A 27,344-nucleotide genomic window follows, 5' to 3' on the forward strand; every position below is an offset into this window, starting at 1 on the left:
AATACTGAGGCCATTGTACGGAGCAGGGACTGTCTACCCAGGCAGCATGTGTGATGGAGACATCCATCAGCACCTTCCTCTCCATCACAGGGACTCTGTGGCCCGTGGGTTCTTCAAGCCATTGTGTCCAAACACTGAAGTGAAGAGACATTTGAGCTCTCTGAACCAGGGATGCTTTTCATGTGTCTCATCATTCTTTTCAGTCTGTACATTTTAAATGGCTGTAGATTAGTGTTAAATTATAATTAACTATATTCAATAAAGATATTAAATTATATATTTATTTATTTTGTTTATGAATCCTGCACTAAGGAGTTTATTATAATTCTTTTGCTTTTTTAGTCCGATATCTTCCGCTACTTTTGCCAGACAAAATCTGTGCCTGTTCAGAAAGTTAATGCAGAGTGATCAGTGGCAAGCCCATTATTGTAATTCATTTTAATGGTAAGATGTAGTTTTTCTCTTTATGAAAACAACATATAAAGGTTAATATAAGAACTCAATGCTTGCATGTAATATCTGTAATCGGGACTATTAAATCTGTTGTGACACATCACTTTTTATTATAGGACGGTACAATCTCACCCTTCCATCACTGGAGTGCTCATGCTGCAGGACAACATGGGCCGTGGGGCTCAGTGATCTCCTCAAGTCTGGACAATGGCCAGCCTCTATACATTTTGAGATGGTGTATGAGGTTGGCCTTTTTAGGTCTTTTCTGGACTTAAAACTTTTTGCTCCAGGTCTTTCACGTCAAGCATTCTTTGGAATACTTGACCGAAGAACAGAGTACAATGGCAGGGTAAATATTGTTATTCAGTGTATACTGTTAACATGCTGTTTGTTCCTTAAAGTTATTGTTTGGTTATTTCAACAGAGTGATAAAGATGTGGAGACACGTTCCTGAAAGCCTTTCTGGAGTGGACCTTTGTCCTGCATGAGGTTGAGAGGCGTTGTGGTGTCCAGCCATTTAGATGTCCCGCTTGCAGTCCGTCCATGCATGCCGTCTCAGTGGATGCTAACAGGAAGCTGGACAGGTTCCATAATGCACATGGGTATGTATTTTCTTTTATTTTTTGTACATTTTATTGTACTTCTTAACTGTCTACATCATGTTTCTCTTTTTCAATAAAATTAAGGACAGAGAAGGGCTACTTCGATGGCACATTCATAATGAAAGATGATGATGTTTCCTCCTTTGTGGGATATGTTCATGAAAAGACCAAGCATGTAATAACCCTTAACTTATTTTCATATTTTATATTCCAGTCCAGCTACCATTATTGAAATATTAATAATCATTTTAATCGTATGTCTTGTAGGACACAGGTAAAGGGGTGTGTGGCTCCCCTCAAGGATTGATCTCTCAAAGATCAAAGATTGATGAGGAAGGCCGTGAGATTGCTGTGTGCCGACATGGAGGACTTTTAAAAGGCCTAAATATGTTCAGAGGTGAAATATTTGCTTATCCCCTGTTCCTTCAAAACACCCTCTCAAAAGAAAATGTGTCATTCTTCTGCTCAGATGTCGCCTGCAAGTACTGGCCATACTTAAAGAGAGTGGTGGGACACAGCTCGTTCCTTTTTATATATCGCAGAGCGTATTTAAATTTAGCATTTGCCAATTTCTTATCCTCAAATTCTGGGCCATACCTAACTTTACCTGTTAAGACCCAGTGTTTGAATGCAACTCTGGCCTGCAGATGCAGTTCAGAGACATAATCATTCCATCCGGCCTTAAAATTATATTTTTTAACCCTTTTTTGGCAAAAAGGTCTACTGGCATCATCTAAGCAACCCACTATTTCATCATACATCTTACATAGATTGTACTTGTGCTTAGGATTCTTACAACCAGCATTATCACACACAACAGTCTCATTTGGCACTTCTATCTTGCTCAACCTCTTCTCTGTCAATGATTTATATCTCAAAAGATCATTTTCTGTGAGTCTTGCCCAGTCTAATTTACTTTTTCGTTCAGAATGTACACATTTAGTCAACTCAGGTAAACTTTCAACATTTAGCATAATTGCAATTGGTATGTGGTCAGTTGTAGCTAAGTCATATAATATTTCAAGTTTATCTAGGGAAGCATGTGCATCTGCTGCAATTATGTCAATTGCATACATTGTTGAACCTTTATAAACCTTTATTATTAAATGAATCTATAGTGTTTTGATATATGTTTAGACAACCGAGAGAATGAAAGTGGAAAGTGAGAGCTTTGTAAATCTGCAGGCTGAGCTTAAGGTCAGTGATGAGGACATTCAGCAGTGGGTCAGTGATGTCCAGCAGTGGGCCACAGGTAATACATTTTGAATGGCCTGTTTTATTTTTTTATGTAATAAACTGTTTGCACATAAGGCAGAATATATCAAATTTGTAATGCTAATTTATTTGTTTGAGATGTAGTATCAGGTGCAAAGGATGACTCTGGACTTGAGGGCAGAATTCGAGGCCTTTATGTCAGCATAAAGCTGAGAAAACATTATCTGTACCATCGGACAGGTCAGATTAGATGATGCTAAAAAAATATTCACATAAGCTAAGGAATGAACTTGAGTGCTTTACACTAATAAATGTTGATTTATTAGATAGCAACAAGAGAAGGGACAAAATAAGGAGGAGAATTCATGAAGACAAGTCAACCATTCATAGACAGATACAGAAGGACTATTTTTATAAGCAGTATTTTTAAGCTGTTTATTATTCGAAATATTTATCATATTAACATACAATCTATTTTATATTTTCCCGGCCTAATGGAATTAAAATTAAGGTTCAGCAGTCATACAACCTCCATCATTATTAATTATTTTCTATTATTTCCTTTTTATAATAGAAAATTATAGGGGGGGGGGGGGGGGGGGGGGCAGTGTATATACACACTTTCCATCAATGTAAGATAAAGGTACACACTGCTATACACACCCCTATACAGTATATACAAATTTGACCTAACAAATGTTTTTTCCCTACTGTAAGCCAAATAAAATACTTGTACAGTGATCAACATAAACAGTCTTGTCTTTTATCTCCTTTATTTTATCTCTGTTCAGGCAGGTCTTGCATGTGGTGTGCAGTTAATTCTGCAGTATTTTGTCCTTTGACTAATACATACTGTTCTGATAAATACTATAACATTTTGTAGTAACAAATTGAAGTCGGTTACAGATTCCAAATAACATAACAAATTGAAGTGTTTTAACATAATCCATTACATTACACATTTAAGGTAATTTAATGGACTACGTTTTGATTACTTTTGACCCAACTCATTATCACATTGATTTAGATAGGATAATCTTGTGCATTTTGATATAAAAATACAAAGATAAAAGAAAATATATTCCATTCTTCGTTATCAACAACAAGAAGTGCATTAAATTACTTCTTTATTATTATTATTATTGACTTAATTTTATTAATGACCTAACTTAGTCACTAGAAATCTCGGGGCTTAATTCTAGTAAATATATTATTACTGTATGTAAAAGAGGTTCATCTGAGCAAAATTTTGGAGAAACCCTGCATTGCGTGTAAATATGAAATTACATGAATTTGTACATTTTAATGTGTTTAAAATATAAAAGCCTTCCGAAGACAGTAATACATGGTTAAATGACTCAGTAAGTGTGTTGTAGAAATTTTAATATTCATTGATCCCAAACAGGTATCATAAGAGAAAGAACCTATTCAATGTATAAAAGTATATGTGTGTACGTGCTTGTGCGTGACGTTTCAGGAACATATGGGACAGGACCTCTGACCTTAGGGACGGTCAGATTTGGCCAGTTTATTTCAGTACCAGTTTGTGTATTTAAGTAGAAACTGAACAGCAGTAAGGACCTTATCTGAGTGGGTGAAAGGTACAGCGGGTGAGGAGGAACCTTGAAAACAGTATAAAGGCTGTCTCATATCTTCCTGTTGTGTGTCACTCTCTTGCACAGCGTAACTTCTGTGTACTAGACTGGACCTATTCTTGCAAGAATAAATACTTTTCTTTTTATTAATTTGACTCTGAGTGTCTCTTACGCAGTGATGATGTTTAACAGAATTTTTGCCACAACAATTTTGGTGTCAGAGTGGGATTCCTTGGAAGTGCCTTCTGGACCTGAGAGCGGACGGTGTTTGGCCACCTGGACTGAGCAGTTCCAGCTCTACCTCGTAAGCTTGAGAGAGAGGGGCCGACCGCTATCGGGTCCGGGAGGGGCTCCACTGGAATCAAAAGAAAGCGAATCCGTGGCAGCCAACATATCTCTGGTAAGAGACGTCTAAAATATTTTCTTTTGGGGAAAAGTATTTTGTTTCGGGTATGAAATGTGAGTGAACCATATTGGCTGAGGGCTGTTTCTGTGGTACGTAATCTGAGATTAATTGAGATCTATATATAGATCAAGAGGTTTCAAACAGATACGAGAGGAAATTATCTGAGATTAATTGAGGTCTGTAACAGATCAAGAGATTTCAAGCAGATAGGTAACCTGAAAATTAGTTGTTCCACGACGGAGCAAATTGTTTTTAGGTACTGAGGGTAATTAGGGGGAACCAGAACAGTTTTTGGTAAACCTTAATTAGGAGGGCACTAATAGTGCAACCCGACCGATTTGGGTTAAAAGGAAAAATCGGGTCTGTTGGGGACGCCTAACAGATCAGGAAAACGCGCGTTGAAGAGAAATCCACAGAGAACAGAGAAGCAGCCAATATGGGGAAGTCTCAAGGTAAGCATGCAAAATTTGATACACCGGTTTTTCTATCAAATGAGAAAATTATGGGGGAAAATTTATGTTTTAGATATTGAAAAAACTGAGAAAATACCATGATTTCCCCAGGGAGGGAACACTGAGCACAAATTGAGCGTCAGCGTCAGTTCTGGCAGGCCAGGTAGTCAAGACGCTGCTAATGCTTTGCTATCAACACTGTCCCGTCAGCTGATCAGCTCCAGCTGAGCTGCATTAGCTGATTAACTCCCCTCGTTGCTCAATGGCAAAGCTCAAACAAGGTGCCTATTTAAAGCTCATTCACCTTGCTCATACATGCTTGCTGCTCGCTCTGCTGGTTTGCTGCTCGCTCTGCTGGTTTGCTGCTCGCTCTGCTGGTTGCTGCTCGCTCTGCTGGCTCGCTGCTCGCTTCTGCTGTTCTGTACGCTGGTAAAACACTCATGTTGTTAAACGCAAAAGTACTGCTTCTATTTACCCTAGTGTCGGCTATGACTTCCACCGCTGTCGAGGAAGATTGGCAAGACTCTTCTGAGGAAACCCGGCCATCACCATTTCAATCGGATCAGGTGCAGGATGCCTGCCCGGAAGATAACGCTACCGCTCGTAGGAGTTCTCGGCGGTTGGCGAATAAATCCTCGTCCCAACCATGCATCGGCGATTGGCCCGCGGCAAAAATACTGGAAACCCTATTTTTAAATGACATTCAGCCTCCGCGTGGCGCCTCTCACGAGGACCTATTTGTCCTCCTCTGCGATTCTCTTATAATCCCAGTTGTTGAATCTCCGCCGGTGCCTCCTCAGTCCTCCGGAAAAAAGCACACCTCGAAGCGAAAAAATCCCGAGACAGCCAGCAAAGCCCCAGCACAAAAACGGGTCAGCTGCTCTGTTCGTCCGGGCCCAAGTACTTTTTCAGCAGATGATCCAGTGCTCATGGCACTTTCTGACATCCAAACTTCTCTCCTCGGCATGTCCGCTAGGATATCAACACTGGAAGACGGCTCCATTTCCAGACCTTCCTCGACCATCTTCCCTGCTTCAACCGCCGCTGTTGTCTCCGACCCGCATCAACATCCGCGCCAGCCTCAAAGTGATGACGTCACCACGGAATTTTCACCTAAAAGGACCCTAACAACCGCCGTACCTCTTTCCACGGGCTCGCCTTTTTTCCCACCAGCTGCTGCCATCTCTCATCAGCTGAGGGGACAGATATTGGCAGGTAATGACATCAACCTTGTTAAACTCCTGCTGGGTTCCGAGCTGTGTGAACGGCGTATAGTAGACTGTGGTGACGTGCATGTCGAGCTAAAAGATGGGGACCCTAGACTTTCAAAAATTCTAACTTTTCCCGAGTTCGTTACCGCATTTGGAGTTTATAGGGATGTTATCTGTGAGGTCCATCCAGCGCGCAGAGCCGAACTAGATACCTATCTGGCCATTATTTCTGACCTAGCTCTCTCTTACGGTGGGGTTCTGTTCTACGAGTATCACAAGTCTTTTTCTGCAAAGGCAGCCATGTTCATTCAACGCTTTAATCAAAGACTAGACTGGTCCGTGGTCGATCTCGCGCTCATAAGTAGACACTTCACAGGTCACCAAATCCTGTCCTGCTCCGTTTGCGGCTCTCTTTCGCATTCTACTAATTTATGCTCTAAATCTAAGCCTATTTCCTCCATGTCTCATCCTGGCCCGAGCCATAAAGCCGGCCCCCAGGTGAATAACTTTGGTACTCCTATTTGCTTCAATTTCAATGAAAATATTTGTAGGATGCATAATTGTAAATATCTTCATGTTTGTAGCTACTGTGGGAACGCCCACCCAAAGTCCGTGTGCCCGAGGAGAACACGCTTCATAAAAATGGAGCGAAAGAAATAAAACCTTCAACTCCCATAAACGTTCCCAAGCTGGGACGGGCGTTGAGAAAGCATCCTGACCGCTGTTTTGTGGATTATTTACTGACTGGTCTCGTTCAGGGTTTTTTTGCTGGCCTGCTGCATTTTCCTGCTGTATCTTTTCATTGCCATAACCTACTGTCCGCGTCTCAGGAGCCGGAAACCGTGGATACCTTGCTCGAGAAAGAGGTTAAGAAAGGATTCATGATAGGCCCATTTGATTATTCTCCTTTCCCGATTTTTAGGATAAGTCCTATAGGAGTAGCCACTCGAAAATATTCGGGTAAAAAACGTTTTATTATCGACCTTTCTGCTCCCCACAATGGTTTGGCTGACAGCATCAATAGCCTTATTCCTTTAGCCCCATTTTCTCTGTTTTACAACACTGTCGATGATGCCATCAATTTCATAAAAAAGGCAGGACGTGGAGCTTGGCTTGCAAAGGCAGATATTTCCGATGCTTTTAAAGTTATGACACTGCATCCCTCACAGTGGCATTTGTTCGGCGTCCAGTGGAGGAAAAAATTGTATTTTGCGGTTAGACTCACTTTTGGCTGTCGTAGCAGTCCAAAAATATTCGATACCTTGTCGGAGGCTTTGTGCTGGATTCTTCTTAATAACGAGAAATTACCATTCGTCCTTCATCTTTTAGATGATTTTCTCCTAGTAGATTTTCCTTTAAAAAAATCAGACTTCTCTATCTCAACTCTCAAACGCACCTTTTCTGAATTAGGCGTTCCTCTCTCGGAGGAAAAGACCGTGGGTCCAGTAAAAATCATCGAATTCCTAGGCATTTCTCTCGATTCAAATCGCATGCAAGCTTCACTCCCCCTCGAGAAATTATCCCGGATAAGACAAGTTATGAAAGTCGCAAAAAATTCAAAATCTTTTTCAAAAAGGGACTTGCTCTCTCTTTTGGGTCACCTTAATTTCGCTATGAGAATAATTCCTCAAGGCAGATCATTTATTTCCAGGCTTCTTGACCTTTCTAAATCTGCAAAAGCTCTCAGTGATATAGTTTCTTTAGACGCAGGATGTAGATCTGAGCTAAAATTTTGGTCTCTGCTTCTAGATAAATGGAATGGCATTTCCTTTTTTCTTAATGATTTCATGGAATCATCTTTAGCTCTTAATCTGTATACTGATGCTGCACCTTCCGTAGGGTTCGGGGGGATTTTCAAAAACGAATGGTTTGCGTCTGCGTGGCCGGAAGAATTGCGTTCCGCACCTGCCGATGATTCCTCGACAGCCCTATTAGAATTGTATCCGATCGTCGTCGCATGCATTCTGTGGGGTAAACACTGGGCTAGGAAACAAATTATGTTTTTCTGCGACAACAAAGCTGCTGTTAATATAATTAACAAGAGGCGTTCATCCATTCCATTTATCAACAGGTTCATGAGACGTCTTACATGGCTGTGAGTTATGGGGAACTATCATTTTCGTGCAGAACATATTCCCGGTTTGAATAACCAAGTGGCCGATTCTTTGTCTCGTTTCAATTTTCAGAAATTTCATCTCCTGTGTCCAGCTGCAGCACAATCAAGCCTGGAATGCCCGCCTTTCAGCCAAACCATTCTAGATTGAATAACCCTCTTCAATTCTATATGCATTCTGCTGCACAGTACATGCGGGGGGGTTTGGCTAGTTCTACATTAAAATCGTATGACTATGCATGGTCTTATTTCATCAGTTTTTGTGCTTCTTTATCTGTAGCTGCTCTGCCTGTCAATATATCATATATTAGTGCGTTTATAGTCCACTGCTTCGAGAATCGGAAACTGCAGCCTTCTTCCATCAAAAGTACGGTCGCTGGCATTCAATTCCACATGCGCTGCTTGGATCCATCTGCCTCCAGTATTTTGGAAAATCCTTCCATTCGCCTTTTGCTGAACGGGATAAAAAGACAATCTCCACAAGGCAATGATAAACGTCTCCCTTTTACTCTACCTTTGGTTAAACAAGTAATATCAAAATTACGGGATGGGTGTTTTGGGCCGTACACCGATCAGTTGTTAGAAACAGTCATTCTCACAGCTTTTTTTTGGTTTTCTAAGGGGTGGTGAAATTTCTTCACGCACTTGTTCATTTGACCCAAATCTCAATCTAACAATTTCTGATGTCTCAATTCATGATCACCATTTCACATTATTTTTAAAACATTCTAAAACTGATAAAAATCGTAAAGGCGTAATCGTGTACATTTCTGAGTCTAACACTGTTTTTTGTCCTCTAATTTCCATGCTGTTCTATTTGAGGTACCGCCCTAATGCCGATCCGCAGGAGCCGCTGTTCGTCACGCAGGCAGGGAAAACAATGTCCAGAACCTGGTTTTCTTGTCACCTACGCCTCCTTTGCCAATTCTGTGGACTGCCCCCGGACCGCTATACTGCTCATTCTCTGCGCATCGGTGCAGCAACAACAGCGGCAGCTTCCGCTCCGGTTTCAACCCTCAAAGCTATGGGGCGGTGGTCTTCTGCTGCTTACGAACGATACCTCCGTCCCGATGTTCGGGCTATTCTTGATGCCCAGAAAGCCATGAGCTCAAGTCTCTGATTTGTTTCGCTAATAAATACATTTGATAAGTATTTTGCTTGCGCTCTGCTCAGTATAAATGCCCCTGATGCGCTATCAGCCGTTAATTTCTCATCTAGCCCGTTTCTCAGAGGTAGATTAGTCATCTCTTCAGAGCTTACACTGTAGACCGTCAAACATTTCAAGTCAGATTATCTAGATAACAGCATGTTTTAGCTATTGCGATCTTGATTAGTAATTACAGTAAATAATTAATATTTTTACCATTATTATAAATCGCTAAATTAGGGCGCCTCAGTCATCACCGTTCGAGACACTCAATTTTGTTTTGGGGGGAATAAAAAATTTCTAGTCAATTAATCATCCTCTGTATCACAGAGGATTGCCAGGTGTGGTTTGTTTGGGGGGGATATTTTAGCTCTCACAGTCTTAAACCGTGTGAGCGTTCCCTAATGCTGCTGCTGCTGTCCTCTGACTCTCTGCTATTTCATGGTGCTCATGAAAGGTCAGAGAACTCCCTGAACAGAGCCATACCGCCAAAATTTTAATTCAGGAACATCAACTTGTTTGCAATCTATTCAATAAAATTCTTAAATTAATTTTTTGTCTGTGTGTTCTTGACTTAATGGACCTGACAGAAATTGAGCGTCAGCGTCAGTTCTGGCAGGCCAGGTAGTCAAGACGCTGCTAATGCTTTGCTATCAACACTGTCCCGTCAGCTGATCAGCTCCAGCTGAGCTGCATTAGCTGATTAACTCCCCTCGTTGCTCAATGGCAAAGCTCAAACAAGGTGCTTATTTAAAGCTCATTCACCTTGCTCATACATGCTTGCTGCTCGCTCTGCTGGTTTGCTGCTCGCTCTGCTGGTTTGCTGCTCGCTCTGCTGGTTGCTGCTCGCTCTGCTGGCTCGCTGCTCGCTTCTGCTGCCCGCCACCTCCCCAGCTCCTCCTTATGCATAACGTGGCATTTGCTTATGTCATGTTGCCTGCTCTGTTCACAGGGGGATATTTTAGCTCTCACAGTCTTAAACCGTGTGAGCGTTCCCTAATGCTGCTGCTGCTGTCCTCTGACTCTCTGCTATTTCATGGTGCTCATGAAAGGTCAGAGAACTCCCTGAACAGAGCCATACCGCCAAAATTTTAATTCAGGAACATCAACTTGTTTGCAATCTATTCAATAAAATTCTTAAATTAATTTTTTGTCTGTGTGTTCTTGACTTAATGGACCTGACAGAACTAGACTGAAAGTAGTGCGAGAATCAGTTGAACAGGGCAGTGAGAAACAAAAAAAGGTTGTTATGGCTGTGTTCAACATGTGTAAGCAATGTGGACAAACAATGGATTGTTGTCTTAAAGGGGCAGATAAAAAAGAACTGTCGAGAGAAATAGGGTTTTACTTCTTCATCCAGTAAATGGATGCATGACATTAGATGTCTGAGAACTTAAATTTACATGATAAGGATTGAAGTTGCAAGCAGCAATAAGGCTGTCTGTGTGAAATAGGGGATTGTTATCAAAACAAGGGAAAGATTGGAAATTCAAGTGTCACTATGACGGGTGAGAGACTTGATGGAAGAAGGAAGTGAAAAAAACAAAAAAAACCAAGAAGGTTGGTGTGTGAGATATGTTTGTGTGGGGATTGTGCAAACAATCATGTACTGGTTAGATAATGAAGGAACTGGCATGTAGGAAAAAAAAAAGGAGAGGATGCAGAAGGAACTGGCATGTAGGGAAAGATGGAAGGAATATAGTAGAAAACTATATGTGATGAAAATAAAATGTCTGACAGAATTTATGGAAGTCAAATTAACTGTTTAAATGGTATGAAAAATGAGTTTCAGGATAAAAATAAGGCATTGAGTATGATTAACGGGGACTAATGTGATATAAAGATAAGGAATGTTTCATTAAGCAAAATGGGGAAAATTCTATATTTTAATGGTAAAATAATGATTGAAATTAGGTTTAGTTTTAGTTTGATAACCATTGTGTTTTGAACCTAAAGGGTCCAGCTATGCTGGGGGTACAGCAACAGGGTTTGATTATTCAGCCCAGTTTCCGGATGTTAGACATGTACTTGTTCTGTAATTAGGGTTGTGGATGATAATACCAAATTAGTAAAATGTAAAGACAACTTTGACCAAAAATTCTGAAAATCAATAATGTATAATGTTGGATATTTGTTGATATTAAGTAATTGAAGCAAAAGATATTGTCTGTTTTATAAATGAAATTATGGGTCAGGATAATTTCCTTGGACAAGTATGACTAAAGTTAAACGAAAACTTTGTGAAAACAACTTAGAATATTTTGAGCATTTCGATGCAGCTTATTAAAATTAATGTGCGGCCAATGATAATGATAAAGATTATGATTCGGCTATTGTGATTAAATCCGCCACTGGTGGACTGTAAAAGAATACAGAGAACTGCTTATCAGTGGCTCTGTTTACATTCCTGAATGGGACACACACTGCTTCAAGAGTGTGCAGTAAGTTGGAGCCGACTGAGAGTGCTTTAATTGTGGTCAGCAGGACCATTTAACACGTAACTGTAAATGCCCACCGAGGTGGTGTTTAAAAAAAAAAAAAATGTGATAGTGACACATTTCTGATAATAATGTAGGTTTGAAAGTAGATCAGTGTTTATATAACGATATTAAAGTTTTCGTCTGAGAAAGAGTAAGAGATAAAAACAAGGTCAAGAGATTGAAGTCTTAAAGTGAATCCTTTTAAAGAAAAGATCTATAATAGTAATTTTTAAAAGTGAATTGATGAATACAGGTTGAGGTAAAATTACAGATAATGACTCCAACAAATGTGATAAAATATATAAAAGTAACTAAAAGGATGATTGTGTTGTAATTAAACATTTAAAAAAAGATTTTAGAGTATATAGAGAGACTAATCTCACAGATGATTTACAATAACTGCAAAAGTATCACAAGCAGAGAGTGCTTGCCTCGTCAAAATTAAATCCTAATTGGAGATTGATAAACTCCAAGAGAAAACTTAAGTCAAATATTAAACTATGGTAATTGAGATTGAGAAATGTGAAACGTTATTGAGAACTAGAATAATTATTTTTATGTAAGAACAAATAAGCAGAAGTAGTAGGCTACTGAATTAACAGTTGCTAAATGTAAAATGTATAGAAAGGCATTTGATTAAACAAACAGCTTGAAAAGTTGACCATGAAAGAGCTAGAAGCTGATGTTTTGCTTTCAAAAGATAAGTCTGCTATTGGCTGTAATGAAACAGTTCGCTTATCTAAATCTGATGTGTGCTGTGGCTGAAACAGCCAGTGCGACAGAGACTCATTCTGAGTGGAAATTTGTAATGTCTAGATTCCCTGACGTGGGCAAAAGACAACTATAAAACTATGTTTATTTGAAAACGTATGTAATTTCTGGCAAAGAGGCCTTACGCTGGGCTAGAGTTAAAATATGGTAGATAAAGTTTGATGTTAGAAGTATATGAGAGAGCAGTGTACCAGTCTGAATGTCTCAGAGTCTCTCTCATTCAATGACTCAGCTAAAAGCTGTTATCTGTGATAATAAGTAAAGCACAGTGTTTCAGTTGAGAATCATAGACACAGAGATGTTTAAAGAAACAATTGCCGTTCAGAGGGCAATTTGTATTTGTAAATGTTTTAAATGTAAAACTGAATGACTTTAAAGAAGTCTTTAAAATAATAATACAGACCTTAAACGATAGAGATGACATTTTGATAAGCGTATTTTAGGACCAGTAACAACTTTGTCTCATTTAGTCTCCACCATTCAGGACCGATGGCTCCGGCTACAGATGAAGTACACTGAATGTACGGTTGTGATCTAAATTCACTGAGTATAGTCTAAGTAGCTAAGTTGCTGCTTTTAAGATAGTTAATGGATTTAAGTGATTAAATACTGTTGTTATTAACCCTGTGAACACTATTAGGCAATCGGAATGGCTCTGGTGACTCTTGAACGTGCCTTTCCTAAGCTCCAGAAAACAGCTGATTTCTGTTGAAGAAAACTGATTGTATTGGGAAAGAGCGGTCACCAGTGTGTACGTGTGTACGAGTGGCTACTCAATGACGGGATGATCTTCCTGGCCAGGGGACAGCCCAACGCACGGGGTCACGAACATTGGGCACCTCCAGATGGAGGTGTTATTTGTGAGAAAGGTATGAGAGTTGAGCGCTGATTACTGGAGGCCACCGGGGTCAGCAGAGCATTGAGAGGTGAGATGGGCTGTGAGGTGAAAATTAATGTTACGGCAGTCTGACCCAGAAATGTGAGTTCCTCTATACCACTCACCAGAAACCGCATTGATTGTATGGCTTGTTTTTCATTGTGACAAGTGTCTGCAACTATGCCAGGGGACGACACCCTGAAGAGAAGAAAATTAAAGATAAATGATTAACGGGAGTGGACTTTCAAAAGCCAGCTGATTCCATGAGGTGATTGCCATTATTTGCTGCGGAGACAGTAACAAAACTTAATTATATGAGGGACATGATGTTGGTTGCCATATGGGCAAGTAAAATGTATAGAAGATTTAATGTTGAGCTAATATGTCTATAACATAGTTTTAACTCCTGAAGGTCGTTAGGCATGGTGGTGGCTAAAGATGAAGACAGGCTTTTGTAGATTTGAGAAGAGTCTGGATAACAAAGGTGAATGGTAAAAGGTTAATGTAATAAATTTAATATTACATTTTGTCTAAATTACAGTCTTAGGAGGCTGTTAGAGAGAGAGAGACTGCTTGAGTGGAGGAAGGGATGGTAACTGTGTCTGTCTTTTTGTTATCGGCCTGCTAAAGAACAAAATAGTGATAATGAACCAAAACAACCCAGCTGACTTTGCTAAGATGAAATGAATAATGAACAGACATGCTTTGTAACTGGTTAAAAGACCATGTAAAATTAGGTAAAAGCTACAGTAAAATGTGAAGTTTAAAATCTTACTTAAAATTTAAATCTTTTTAGAGATGATATAATGAAAAGCGAACATTAAAAATGAACAGTTAAAATATGTGTCTAATATGTGTGTGTGTGATGGTGACTGCACTCTATGTCTTGTATGTGTTAGTTTGGGGTACGAATACTGTGTCTGAATAGTGTGTATATTGTGTCATTAACCTCTGAAATGAGGGTTTTATCATTACAGATGGGTTAAGGCAAATGACAAGTTTTAAGGAAGCTAATAGTTTTGAGTCAATCTGATGACAAGATGATGCAGAAAATGGGACGAGCTTTAAATGGATTAGTTATCCAGCTCTGTCTGCTACTGGTAATTATGAATCAATCTATGGATTAAAAGCTTTTATGTAAATTGGATTTGTGAAGTGGTAGATCGTCGTTCATAATGGGTTGAGATAAACTAAAATGTTATAGATTTGAAGGCAATAACAAAGTGACATATTGGCTAAGTCAATATCAAATTATCCAGAGAGTCCTTCACATTTATGAATATTGTGAACAAAAGGGGGAAAATGTTGTTTGACTGACATTGACCAAGTCTGTACAGCATGACCTGACCTGACAGAAACAATTGAAACAGAATTTTCAGAAACAATGTTTGTAGATGACGGGATTAAGAGACCAAACAACAGGCCTGAAAAGCAGGATACACTGTAAGACTGAGGGCCGTTGCCCTCCAAATACTCTGATAAGAAGATGTGTTTGTGGCTTTAAGTAATATTTTTGTTTCAGAGGCAGAGAAAGATGTCTGGAGGAATTTTGGCTTTGGGACAACGTTTGGGTTAGTGTTGATGGCAAACTTTATCCAAACACCATTATGTTAGATTGATGCACGAGATGATTCATGCATCAAAAGGGGGGATGGTAACAATTTGGATAACAATTGACAAAATTTGGTTTATTAAGGGACGGTATATGTTGGGAGGACAAGGGGCTTAATAGGGTAAAAGCCTGGCAAGAAGCCATTCTTCTCCCTAACAAAATTACTGTCTGTAAGTGTTACACGCTGATAACAAAATTGCAGGACTGTTTCAACAGGAGACGCCAGGGCAGATGAAGCAGCGAAGGCCGTGGCAGCACAGCAGACAAAAGAAACTATGTGTACTTTACTATCTGAAAATAACCTTGACATTTGTTTTTCTTTACAGAGCATGCAGACTTTGATGCAGGGCAGAATGTGCCCAATAAAATAATCCTGGCCTGGATTGTTATTGTGGCAGAAAGAAACAAGGCCACACCTGCGCAGCGCATAACTTAAGATTTTCCTTTTGCAGAATGTCAGGAAGGATTGCAGAAAACAGAACTAATTCTGTTCCAAATGTATAAATATTGTTTTGTGGACATGAGCAAAGTGGGTTGAGTGTTTTTCAGGGTAAAAGGACCCCGAGTGCTATTAAGTGAGCAAGAAATTATCCGGAGATAATGTTTCAGGTTGTTGATTCCACAGGTCACACCAAAGGGGACGAGCGGCAAGACAAGCGGTCACTAACAAAATACTTAAGATCTTCATTCACAGGCCTTACCACAAATCTGGTAATGATCAGAAAACGGTTGGAGAGTGTGACACCTGGGTCCAAGCCTCTCACCTTAGACAACACCAACAGGCCTCAACCATCCAATAGAGCACAAAGTGAGGGATTCAAGGACGTGCTAGTAACGTACCTCCCGAACCAGCGATGGAAGACCATGGCTACGGCACGCAAAGTGTCACCCTGGTGAAGACGGAATGTCCATGGGGCAAACGAGATGACCAACACACCTGGAGGAAGATGCACCAACTAATGGTTTGAGTTTAGCAAAAGAATCTGTTTTTGTGATGATTTTGATAATTTTATTTGATTGAATCAAAATAGGGCTTAGATCAAATGATTTGATTGGTTAAGGATTCATTAGAAAATATTTCAGTAAATTATAGGGATTATTATTGAAGAAACTTGATTAGGCTTTCCATTAAGGGTAAGAAAGGCCGATCATGGGAGAATATGTAAGGTAATAAGCTGAAAGATGGTCCGTATTTGAAATATTAGAGTTAATTTTGAACAACTACATTGGTTAAAAGAATGGATAAAAAAAAATATAAAACCTTTTCAGGATAGATTTTATTAAATATGGTGTTAAAAGTTAAGAAAATATGGTTAGGAAAATGGAGGCGATGTATGGAAATGGGCGTGGACTGATGGTAAATGGATAAGATTGGTTAATCTTTGGGGGGTTGGGGGTACTGTACTACCAATTTTAGCGATAGGATTTTCAATATTGTTATGTTTACCATGCATTATAATGTGTCTCCAGCTCAGTACAGAGACTGGTTAAAGCTGGGAGTCTGTTCAATTGGATGAACGAAATATGATGATAGAAGTAGTGGGAGCTACTGTGACATGTGTTAAATTGTATGGTTTCCTTTTCTTTTTCTTTCTTTCTATTAATGTTTTTGATATGAACAGAAGGTTAAAAGCTGTGGTTATCCGCTATGTGATGACGTACAAGGAGAGGGGTCGAAATGAGGGATTTTAGTCTACTTTTATTTCTTCGTATTTCTTAGCCTGTTGAATATGGAGCCAGAAATGTGTCTTTATTACATGTGAGAAAATAAATGATCTGAGAGAAAGAAAAAAAAGTTTGAGAGAAAAAGTTATCACACTGATAGCAAAAAAGCATTTCATGAGAGAAAAAAGAATATTTGAGAAGAAAAGTTTTCATATCAATAGCAAAAAATAATATTTGAGACTAAAAAAAGTTTTGAGAGAAAGTATTTTCTCATAGAATATAAAAAAATATAAATTTGAAATTTTTAAAATTATTTCTGAGAAAAACAATCTCTCTCAAAATACTTTGAAAAAAAATCTTAAGTATATATTTTTTCCTATCAGTGTGAAAGCATTTTCTCAAAAAAAAAAAGTGTTTCTCTCAAACCGCTTTTCTTTGCTCTCGATGCAATTTTTTGCTCTCGTGTCAGGATTTTGCTTTCACTGTGAAAATTGTGTCATGGGCGGGGCCACGTTCTTTTTTTCCTATTGGAACGTTCCTATTGGCCAGTCGGGTGAGCATCCTTGGGAGTCGAATGAATCATTCGGTTCAGGTTCACCTAGATAGATGCCGCCTCTGCCTTAGTTGAGCACATAGACAGTGGTTGAGCACGGACAGACACTCCAATGTTTGGGTAAGATGATGACACGCATACAACTCGATGGGAAGCTGGCTGAGCAAGTTCAGCATCACTGAAGATTAAACATTAAAACATGTCACTCATATACATGAATGTGTATTATATTATTGCTAATCGCTAGTAAAGTAAATCGCTAATTAGCCATCAGGTAATCTTGCAAACTCACCTGGTTTATACTATTTTTAAATCAAATGCCTATAAATGTTTTGATTTAGATAGTTTCACTCCTTATTTAGTGAGGTAGTTTCTACCTTTGCACTTGCTAGCCTCAAAGCACCTGAAAAGTAACTGCTTGTTCATCATGCATCCTCCTGTACATCTTTCAACTAACGTTAGTAACGTTATGCATGGAAGGAGGCAACCCTATAGCTAGCTAACGTTAGACAGTGATCGATATACCGTTTGAAAGTGTCCCACCTAGTTTTGTTTAAAATAGTCTTTGTATGGTTGTTGCACTACAAGTTTAGCTACACTGCATTGTGTAGCTTGCAAACTCAGCTACACAGGGCTTATTCTAAATATTTTTTACCATCTAGCCGAGGTCTAGAGCTGAAAAGGTAAATTGCATGTCTAGGACTAACAATTACAATAGCAACCCACGAATATGTGTGTGCCTGTACTGTCATGGTAATTATTTTTTCTTTTAAATCCCAGCATGGAAAACCGACCACAGGTAAGCCATTGAAAGTGATTTTTAGTTAAGTACATTGGCACAAGATAGTTATTTTAAATATGTTTGTACATCTAAACTAAAATCCCTTTCCAGTTAAATACTGAGACACAGGAGAGGGCACGGCAGCTAGTTGCCCTGATTTCAGCAATAAGGAAGTCAGGCCCACGGACCCACGCAGCTCCGTCCAGTGTGAAATGGCCAGGTAGAGGTCTGACAGACACAGACCTGCCATCATACAGTACATCTTGTTGGTTCTAGAACCAATTAGTTAATTTGACACCATATATTTAGAACACTAATTGTTATTATTAGAACACTAAATCTATGGTTTTTAATTAACTTATTGGTTCTAGTACCATTGAGAAACCAGTCCAGATGACATAATCTGGACTGGTTTTGGCGTAAGAAAATGTACAATTTTCTAGGCAATGGTTACACTGACGACGATTATACAAAGCCAACACAAATAATTTAAACATTCAATCCAAATAGCTGTAAGACTGAAAAACTCCACTGGCCTATTGAAACAGAGGATCTTGCTGGAAATTAACATTTGACTTCCCCCCTCTTCCTCTGAGACAAAGTCTCACCTGATTTACATTTCATTCTCTCTTCAGGGACACCTAAAACTCACATAAGAGTATATATGGTTTAATGTGAATGATTATCATTGAATATTATGTTTAGTATCCTTCGAAATGTCTCAAGAGTGAGTGGTACTGACGTCTCATTCCAAAAGAGTAAAACAAAAGGTAATAAGGTTTTTAAGGTAAAAAGGTAATAAGGTTTTTTAGCACACAAAGGAAGACACACAAATGGCCTCCTACCACTCTACCCAATGGCCTCCTCCTACCCCCATAAAAAAGGTGTAACCTGAATGCAAATTACCATTGTAAAGAAGTTCTGGCTATTTAATGGAATGCAGCAAGGAATCGTGGCTCTTTCTGTATCTCAGATAGCCCGTGAGGTTGAGGGTCGCCGAGACCCTTAGCTCATGTATTTCTTAAATGTTGGGTGCATCTCTTCTCTTTATTCCAGAGCATTTGATGTTTTGTATTGATTATCTTTGAACTGATGATAAAGTTACCTGACATAATAAATTGTTGCATTTGATGATTCTTCTAACTGACTTTGATATTATTTCATTAGAGTTAAAAGGAATTAGTCAAACTTTCGTTAACGTTTAATGATGCACGGATATCATTAAAACCCTTTTCATTTTATGGAGTCAGATGAAATAACGAGAGAATACATGAGTAATGTATTGCATTTAATAAAAATCCCTTTGCCATGAGAAAAGACGGAACACGCGTGAGACCTTCGCCGCTGACCGAATACCGCCATTGGATCGAGTTAGCCGGCCTTACATAGCCTTATGCCAAAATTATACTAACCACCCTCAGGAGTGGCTGCCCAATATGCCTTTCCCCTGTGGGCTACTGCCATATGCAGTATCTGGCCAGACTGGGAATTTAACCCTTATCTCCGCTGGAAAGTTGCATCAGAGGCCTGATGATTATTTTGCTACACCACCTCAGACCCCAAACCCTTGTATTGTTTGATTTGGGAGGCAAAGCTAGAATAGTCTGGCTACACAAGACTTAACTCTTTCGCCGCCATTGATGAGTTATCTTGTCAATTATGAGTTAATATTTACCTGATAAAGACGCTTTTCTGACGAGTTTTTTTTTCCGTTTTGTTTGTTTGTTTATTGTTTGTTTGAAAGCAGAGGGTTTGTTCTTTCATTTGATATATTTGTATGTTGGCAATTTAAAAAAAAAAAACGCTGGTGGCGAAAGTGTTAAGCTGTAGGTGGTTAAGTCAGGGTTTTTTTTGTTTGTTTTTTAGTAATGTCTGAAGTACCTTTAATCATTATTTATACAGGTCCTTCCCTGGATTTTTCCGGAATGGTAGAAAACGGCCATCAACCAGTGTATCAAGCCGCTTGGTGTCAATGAGTAAAAAAAAATGGAAACCTTTTGATTTGAGTATTTTTCTACTTTCGTCCAATGACGAACTGACTCCACTTCCATCAGATGAACTGGCCTTCATGCAGGCTGGATTGGGAAAGAGGACGGTTTCTCTGGACAGTGATCTAACACATGTAGAGGTATGCAGAAGTGATCACATTGTAGTTGTGTAGTAGAAAATATAATTTCTGTCCCTTTAATGTGGACACTGTGTTCAGGGTGACATTGAAAATGCCCTCACTGTTTAACTAAATTCAATCACTGTCTAAATAATATTTTGTTTATTATGTAGTTGTCAAGGCTATTGCAGGCCACCTACCCAAAAATGGTGGAGCTGCAGGACCGGTGGCTGCTTTACAAAGCAGGAGGTAATATACAATACTTAAATTGACACTTTTATGTAAAATAGGTAATGCAACAGAGAAGGTTAACGTACATCTGGGTCCTCAACTCCCTCATTACCTCTCCTTCACCTCGTCACTAGCTGATGTGTGGTGAGCGTTCATCCAGGTGGGAGCTACACATTGGTTGTGATGTGCCACCCCCCTTGTCTTGAGCACCTCAAACTTCTTATTGATGGAACACTATATCAATGCTATATTATTTGTTATTCCACATATCCATTTTTTCATCATGTTTAATTTTACCAGGTGGAAATGGGAGGAGAAAATGTCCGCAATCCCCTTGGAGGCTGAGGGCTACACCGGTGCTATGCTCAGGAAAGTTTCAGGTGGTGGGAAAGGCACTCTTTACATAGTGCCTCTTCAGGATGAGTTGGACCTCTCACCACTCCCAGCAAACGCTCCAGAGTTTGCTTTGATGCCCAAGGCCAGCTGCAAGCACTGTTTTGCAGAGATGCCTATCCAAATGTTGGCTCTACATGACCGTAAATGTGCTAGCCACACCAGCTCAGACTTGGAGGTGAACCTTTTTTCTAGAATTTGGGATAATAAATGTCTAAAATTAACTGTGTATGAATGTCTTAAACTTGAAATGTGCTTTAATCTTATAGATGATCTCTGATGACGACGACGATGTCCAATTGCCTGAAGTTTTGCCAACTCCAGTGCCAGTGCAGACGACTGAAGAGGACCACTGCCCTCAGCAGGTGGAGTAACTGTTACATATCTAACCATTTTTGAGAAGTTGTCTCCTATATAGGAGATGTTAACGCCTTGTATTTATTCCTTTTGTTTGTACTGAACTGTCCTGTGATTGTCAGTCGCAAGACACCAGAATTTCTTCACAGAGATAAATACAGTGTCTCTCTGTCCATCCAGAAAGAGGATGTCCAGTGTCCTATATGTGGCATATTCTTCCCCGTCCTGCTTATCGAGGAAAATGCTAGCCATTGTAGCCAAAGGTAATGGTTACCTATTTCTTCAAGCTCTGTCTTCTTCTGTGGGGAGAGGGGTGGGGTGTCTTGCTGTGTGCACTCAGGTTGTTGTATGTAAATGGTAAATGGTAAATGGACTGCATTTATATAGCGCTTTCACAGACCCAATGGCCACCAAAGCGCTTTACAATTTGCCTCACATTCACCCATTCACTCACTCATTCATACACCGACGGGCGATGTATTGCTTTAATTATTTAATTATTTTTGTTGAATGATATGGGGATAGCTGATATGGACTGGATTTGTTAATACATTAATGCCTTTATTCTTATAGAACTGAGGACATAACCTCACCTGAGAGGGAACTCCATACTGAGACAGATGATATCTCATGGTAAGTCCGAGTTTTTATTCATGTAGAATGTAAGGGATTGTTCACTCCAAAATGAAATTGCACCCATTATCTAGACACACTTGTGCGAATGGAACTGCCTTAACCTGCCTTCCATGGACACAAGGGTGACTAGATAATGGTTGAATTTTAATTTTGGTGAGACCTCTACCTTACTGTATTTGTATACAATGAGAGGGTTATTCAGATGTGGTATCTTTCACAGTGAGGAAGATGTGATCATGTGGCTCAAATCAAAAGTGGATACCAGCAAGACCTTTGAGCTCTGTGTGTCTCGAGATAATATGCTTGAAAGAGGTCTGAAGTTATGGAAGCGCAACAAAAAGGCTACACCAATTAATCCCTTGCGGATCAAATTCCTTGGAGAGGCGGGGATTGATACAGGGGCCCTTAGAAAAGAGTTTCTGACCAGTGAGTAGTGGCCATTCATTAGTTACTTTTAAAAAGGGAAATGCATTTAAAAACCAATTTGACAATATTATACAGTATAACATTTGTGGTGTCTTGTCTAATGATTTTAATTGTTTTGTTGTTGATTCTAAGCAATGGTATCTGGGATTGAGCAACGCCTTTTTGAAGGTGGGAAGTCCAAAATGCCCAAATATTCTGTGAATGACTTTGATGAAGATCTCTTCAGGTAGGCGATTTGATGGAAGGGAGGGGGGGCAATCAGTTATACATTGCTTTCTTTTTTTATGAATTTGTAGCCTTTGTTAAAATCTTTAGCCTAGTGATTAAAAAGCTGGAAGTTATTTGTCTTTCTGTATTAACTCCCATGTTCTCTTTTATAGGATTGCGGGTGAAATCTTTGCTACAAGCATTGCCCAAGGTGGACCTGCACCACGTTTTTTCCAGCGGTGGTGCTACAACTTTCTAGTATCTGGCAAGCTCTCATTGGATCACGTCCTGGACCCGAGCTTATCACCGCTAATAACAACAGTGTGTTTAAATTTTAGGACTGACTGGATTATAAAACAGTTTTAGATGTTTTGATTATTGTATTATACAATTAAAGTTCACCAAACTATCCTTGATAATGATATTACAGTTGAATCAGCTCTTTGTAAACTTTTTTCTTAATTTGGTATAAGGTTGCAGAGGCGTCCGACATGACTGACTACATTGCAGACATAATCGATTGTGGCTATACTGGCAAGATCGACATGGAACATAAAGAGAACATTCTAAGGTAGGCGCACTGTAAACAATACTTGTGTGGATATAACAGTCTGGCAAAGGAAAGGTTTGCTTGTCATTGGAGATTAATGATTTTTGATTTCTTTGTATTCAGAGCAATCGGTCTGCATGTCATGACGAAAAGAATGCCCATGCTTCAGCAACTCCGTGAGGGCTTGGACATCTACGGCTTCTCCCAAGTGATGCAGGCAAAGACGGAAGAGTGCCGCAGTCTGTTCATCGCCGGAGACGACGAGTCGGTATGCTGTCCAATAGTGTTCTATAGCATAGTTGTAGGTCATGGTATTTCCTTGATGAAAAAAGAGGAAGGAGACTGCTGCATTCCTTCTTCAGGTAAACTTAACGAAAAACATGGAAGTTGCTAATTAGAGTCACGGGGAGGTATCCTAGGTGAATAAGAAAAATATGGTCCAAGGTAGCTCTTGAAGAATGTTTAAAATGCCTTTAGACTGAAACATGTTGATGACTTAATGTAAGCCACATGAAATGAAAGCATATAGACTTTATTGAAGAGCTGCCTTGAACCATCTCTTTATTATACCATGGTATGTCCTTTCTTCCTTCTGCTGCTTCTTCGGGTACTTTTAGAAGAATGTAATGAGTTTCATTATGTTTTGATCGTAGGTGGACTCTCATTACATCACTTCCCATCTAGCGCCGGAGATGAGCGAAAAGGGCTGCAACAAGCACCAGAAGGAGACCCAGATCCTTGAATACTTTCAAGACTTCCTGAACGAGCTGGAAGGTATGTCTACAACTAGTCATTGAAAGTGTTGATTGTGATTTAAGATTTCCACTCTTAGGAGTCTGCAGTGGTGTGGTGATCTAAGTATCAGGGGCCTCATTTATAAAACTGTGCGTAGGATCCTTACTAAAAGTGTACGTGCACCAGAAAGCCAAAAATTGCATACACAAACAAATATTCAGACTTATAAAACCGTGCGTACGCCAGAAACTGATTGTGCGCACATGTGTCTCCTCCCCGAAACAACCATATATGGAGCTCACAACGCCTAGTTTTACTGTGCATATCTTCATCTGCATATCATTTGCATATGATTATTCATCCACGTGATAACATGTTTAACGGCACAAGACATTTGAAAATATGAAATCCGGATGTGCTGTCACATTAGTTACATTAATAAAAAAATAATTTAGTAGCCTATCCTTGCCTTGTTTTTGAATAAATAAATCAAATTGAGAAAAACTCTCTGAAATGTATTTTACACTATCTTTTCCACTGACCAAAGAGTATTTTTAATTGATTTATATTTTTAATGGAAACAGATAGATCTTGTTGTGCATTATTTGCACGAAACTATTTTCTCAGACAATAGGCTATTAGGCTATTATAATGATAATGATAATAAATTATCTCAGTAGTTAAAACATTAAAACACAGCATGCCAGAGGAAAAGTGTTCGAAAGAATTGCATCCACAACAAATTTCTATTTATTAAATTTATAAATTATATAAAACATTGTGTAACTTCTCAGTAATGATTTCATGTAATTTAAGAGTTTAACTCCATTAATCAGAATGGCATCAACAATCAGAATGGCATATTTAATCTAAATGTTTACATCAGAAGTAAAACATAGTTTAAATCATTCTTTTATTTATTTAAACTGCTATTGTGAACATGCACTGTATTTATGATTAGGACTTATAATGAAGATTTACAGCTATATATGCATCAGTTTCACTAAACGCGCTCGCTGGCGCGGACATTTAAGAAGGGATGGATATTTGCTTCAAGTGATAGGCTTGGTGAGTGAAATTATATTTGTATTATCTTTCTATTTTCTGTCTAAAAGTGACCGAAAAGACATTTAACTCCAGCTCACCATCGGTGTCGCCAAACTGCTCCGTCTCCAAAACGTTCGTACGCATGGGTCAGAGTTTGCGTGCAGGTGCGCACATTTTCCCGTCAAGTTTGTTTTTATAAATCACAACTTTTGCGTTGGAAGTGGCGTACGCCTCTTTCAGGGCCTGTTTTGTGCGTACGCAACGGTTATAAATGAGACCCCTTGTGTTTGATGCAGCTGCCCACCAGAGACCAGGATTCAATTCCCGCCACATTTCAAATATGTCCGGATTCCATAGGGTAGTCATAGAGGGTGAGTTAGATTAATTTTGGCATGAGAGTTTGTGACTCCGCAGCAACCCAGTCTGGTGTTTGAGTTATGGTGTTAAAATGCTTTAATGAGCATTACATTGTAGCAACTGAGACCAATCAGACACAATTATTTGTTATGGTTAACAGATAATCTTTAAAACTCACTCTAGGACCTGTGGCCCCATCCCCCTAGTGGGTGCAAGAGGGGCCTTTGGGTTACCATCGATATGATCAGATAAGTTGCTTTTATTGCTGTCAAGGAATGTGGCCACAGGCACAAGAGAGAGACAATGAAGAGACAGAAACAATCTTTAATACAGACTTTGCTGCATTAATCATAGACTAACTGATCTATAAATTAACCTGCGTTCCAGAAACTGTGTGAATGATTTACTGTCTTGTGTACTATTATGTATATACTATGGTATGTATTTTATTATACAACCATCCAACTGTCAATGTAACCTCACCTATATCTTGTCTCCTACTTAATTAATCTTCAGTTAATGACTCACACTTTGATGTACATCACCTTCTCTTAGAATACAGTGTGGATTTATTATATCTATCTGAACATTAATGAACAGAAAAAGGGTAAGGCAGAGGTCTAACCACACTTAGGACAAAGACTCATAAATCTTGCCCACAGAGGAAACTCCCACCAGAAATCCACCCTTCTCATTGGTAAAGCAAACTCGGAGGTGGGACTTTTTCCTCAGGCTTTATTAGAGACAGTCAACAGTGACCTCGCCCTCTTAGTTTTTCTCATCCGGCCGCAACACTGCTTCTGCTGATACTGGGGAACCCCCCCTTCACTGGGGCCCCAGGGCCCAGCAGGCCGTGAGCAGCACCGTCAGCCATGCTTTCACGCTCCCAGAGGGAGTCAGACTGCCTTTTCTTCAATCCAGAAAACTTGTAATATTAAGTTAGCTACATCAAGTTAATACAATGAACTGACCCAAATATTCATAATTAATCATCATAACCAGTTATTATTATTAATATTTCCCCTCTGAACTGACTCGTTACAACATCATATGTAAGCCTATACATATACTCACTGGAATTTTTTTTTTCTAGTTGCTGAACCAGATGCCACGTCTGAAGACATCACAACTGTACCCTCAGTGATGCAGTGGATTACGGGTCAAGCCCACAGACATCTTCTTCTTTCTGATCGCCAGAAATTCAAGATCACAGTGAAGTTTGACCATGACTGTCACAACATGCCTAACCACACAATCTGTTATCCAACAGTCAGCGCTTGCACAGACACCATAACATTCCCTGTTGCACACATGTCAGACTATGGGTCTTTCAAAAACGTCATGACAACAGCCATTAAATATGGTGCAGGATTTGATCGGGCGTGATGCATTGTTTCATGTGTGTAAGCCCACATGTTATATCCTTGAATATGTCCGGTCTATAGGGGAGTTGTGAACTTGCATAACATGATCTTAACATACTGTTCAGGTTAAAATTTGTGAGGGTTTAGTTGTCATATTGTAAGACACCCACGTTGCTTTTTTTTTACTTTCATTCACCAATGTTAATTAACAAGAAAAAATTGTGACATCAGCACACCTTGAGGAGTTTTTGTTCTTCTGTTCTTGGTGATTTACAGTTTAATGAATTCTTCCAGATATGCTTCTGTTCGAAGAAGTCAAATACAGTGTTCAATAATACAAAACAAACAAATGCTATGTTTTGTAAACTGCTAATCCAGCTCTTACATAAAGAATGAGACCAATTGAAGAGCATGCATATAGATATCCCGCCCAAGAGAAGAGGACTCTGCAGTGGGGTTAATATCTTGTAAGGCAGCAAGAGCCTCTGCTGACAAGGGGCATGCAGTTTCTGGTACTATGACTCCATGTTCTGGATCAGCACCACAAGCTTCCTGGTCATGCAAGTGTTCCATCTGTAATAGAAAATAAAAAGTCAAACAAAATACTATTATAATAATTGTTTTCTAATGTACTGTGAGATTGAATATTCATACTATGTTAAGTCGTAGTTATCTAGATACTTCATGTACATGTAACCCACTTTAAAAACTAATGTATTGCATGCTGCAATGTCTGGGACAAACCTCAGACAGATCTGGCTCTTGCACTGGTACTTGCATCCTCCCAATTCTCCAAAGCTGATTAGGGGTCAGGTTTGCCTCGGTCCTCAAGGGGTGACAATTCCATGTCTCTACAAAGTTTTGAAGGTCTGCTTGTAGACGTGGAATGAAAACGTGCCCAAGACAGAAAAGGTGAACAGCATTTGAGAGGTCTACAAACCCCTCTTCCTCCAAGGTGTGAAGCATGTTGTAGTACTGAGATGTTACAGCGTTCCACACAT

General features: G+C 39.4%; 1 protein-coding gene and 1 long non-coding RNA gene across 2 annotated transcripts; both read left to right on the plus strand.

The window, feature by feature from the left end:
- The first annotated feature begins 2,245 nt into the window (after positions 1–2,245).
- LOC143718395 (uncharacterized) lies at positions 2,246–2,652 on the plus strand. Its single transcript, XR_013196360.1, has 3 exons — positions 2,246–2,307; positions 2,409–2,510; positions 2,597–2,652. It is a non-coding gene; the product is annotated as an uncharacterized LOC143718395 (long non-coding RNA).
- Positions 2,653–5,211: 2,559 nt separating this feature from the next.
- On the plus strand, positions 5,212–26,946 carry LOC143718555 (uncharacterized). Its single transcript, XM_077209574.1, has 15 exons — positions 5,212–5,938; positions 19,988–20,061; positions 20,214–20,289; positions 20,331–20,415; positions 20,572–20,842; positions 20,934–21,029; positions 21,202–21,284; positions 21,595–21,654; positions 21,878–22,083; positions 22,216–22,309; positions 22,464–22,611; positions 22,764–22,861; positions 22,964–23,108; positions 23,494–23,614; positions 26,073–26,946. Exons 1-15 carry the CDS (start codon positions 5,212–5,214, stop codon positions 26,363–26,365), a joined length of 2,577 nt encoding a protein of 858 aa, XP_077065689.1. The 3' UTR covers positions 26,366–26,946.
- The last annotated feature ends 398 nt before the right edge of the window (positions 26,947–27,344 follow it).

This window comes from Siphateles boraxobius, unplaced genomic scaffold (assembly GCF_051911475.1).
Source record: "Siphateles boraxobius isolate OS27281-9 unplaced genomic scaffold, OSU_SipBor_1 61, whole genome shotgun sequence".
Classification (NCBI taxonomy): Eukaryota; Metazoa; Chordata; class Actinopteri; order Cypriniformes; family Leuciscidae; genus Siphateles; species Siphateles boraxobius.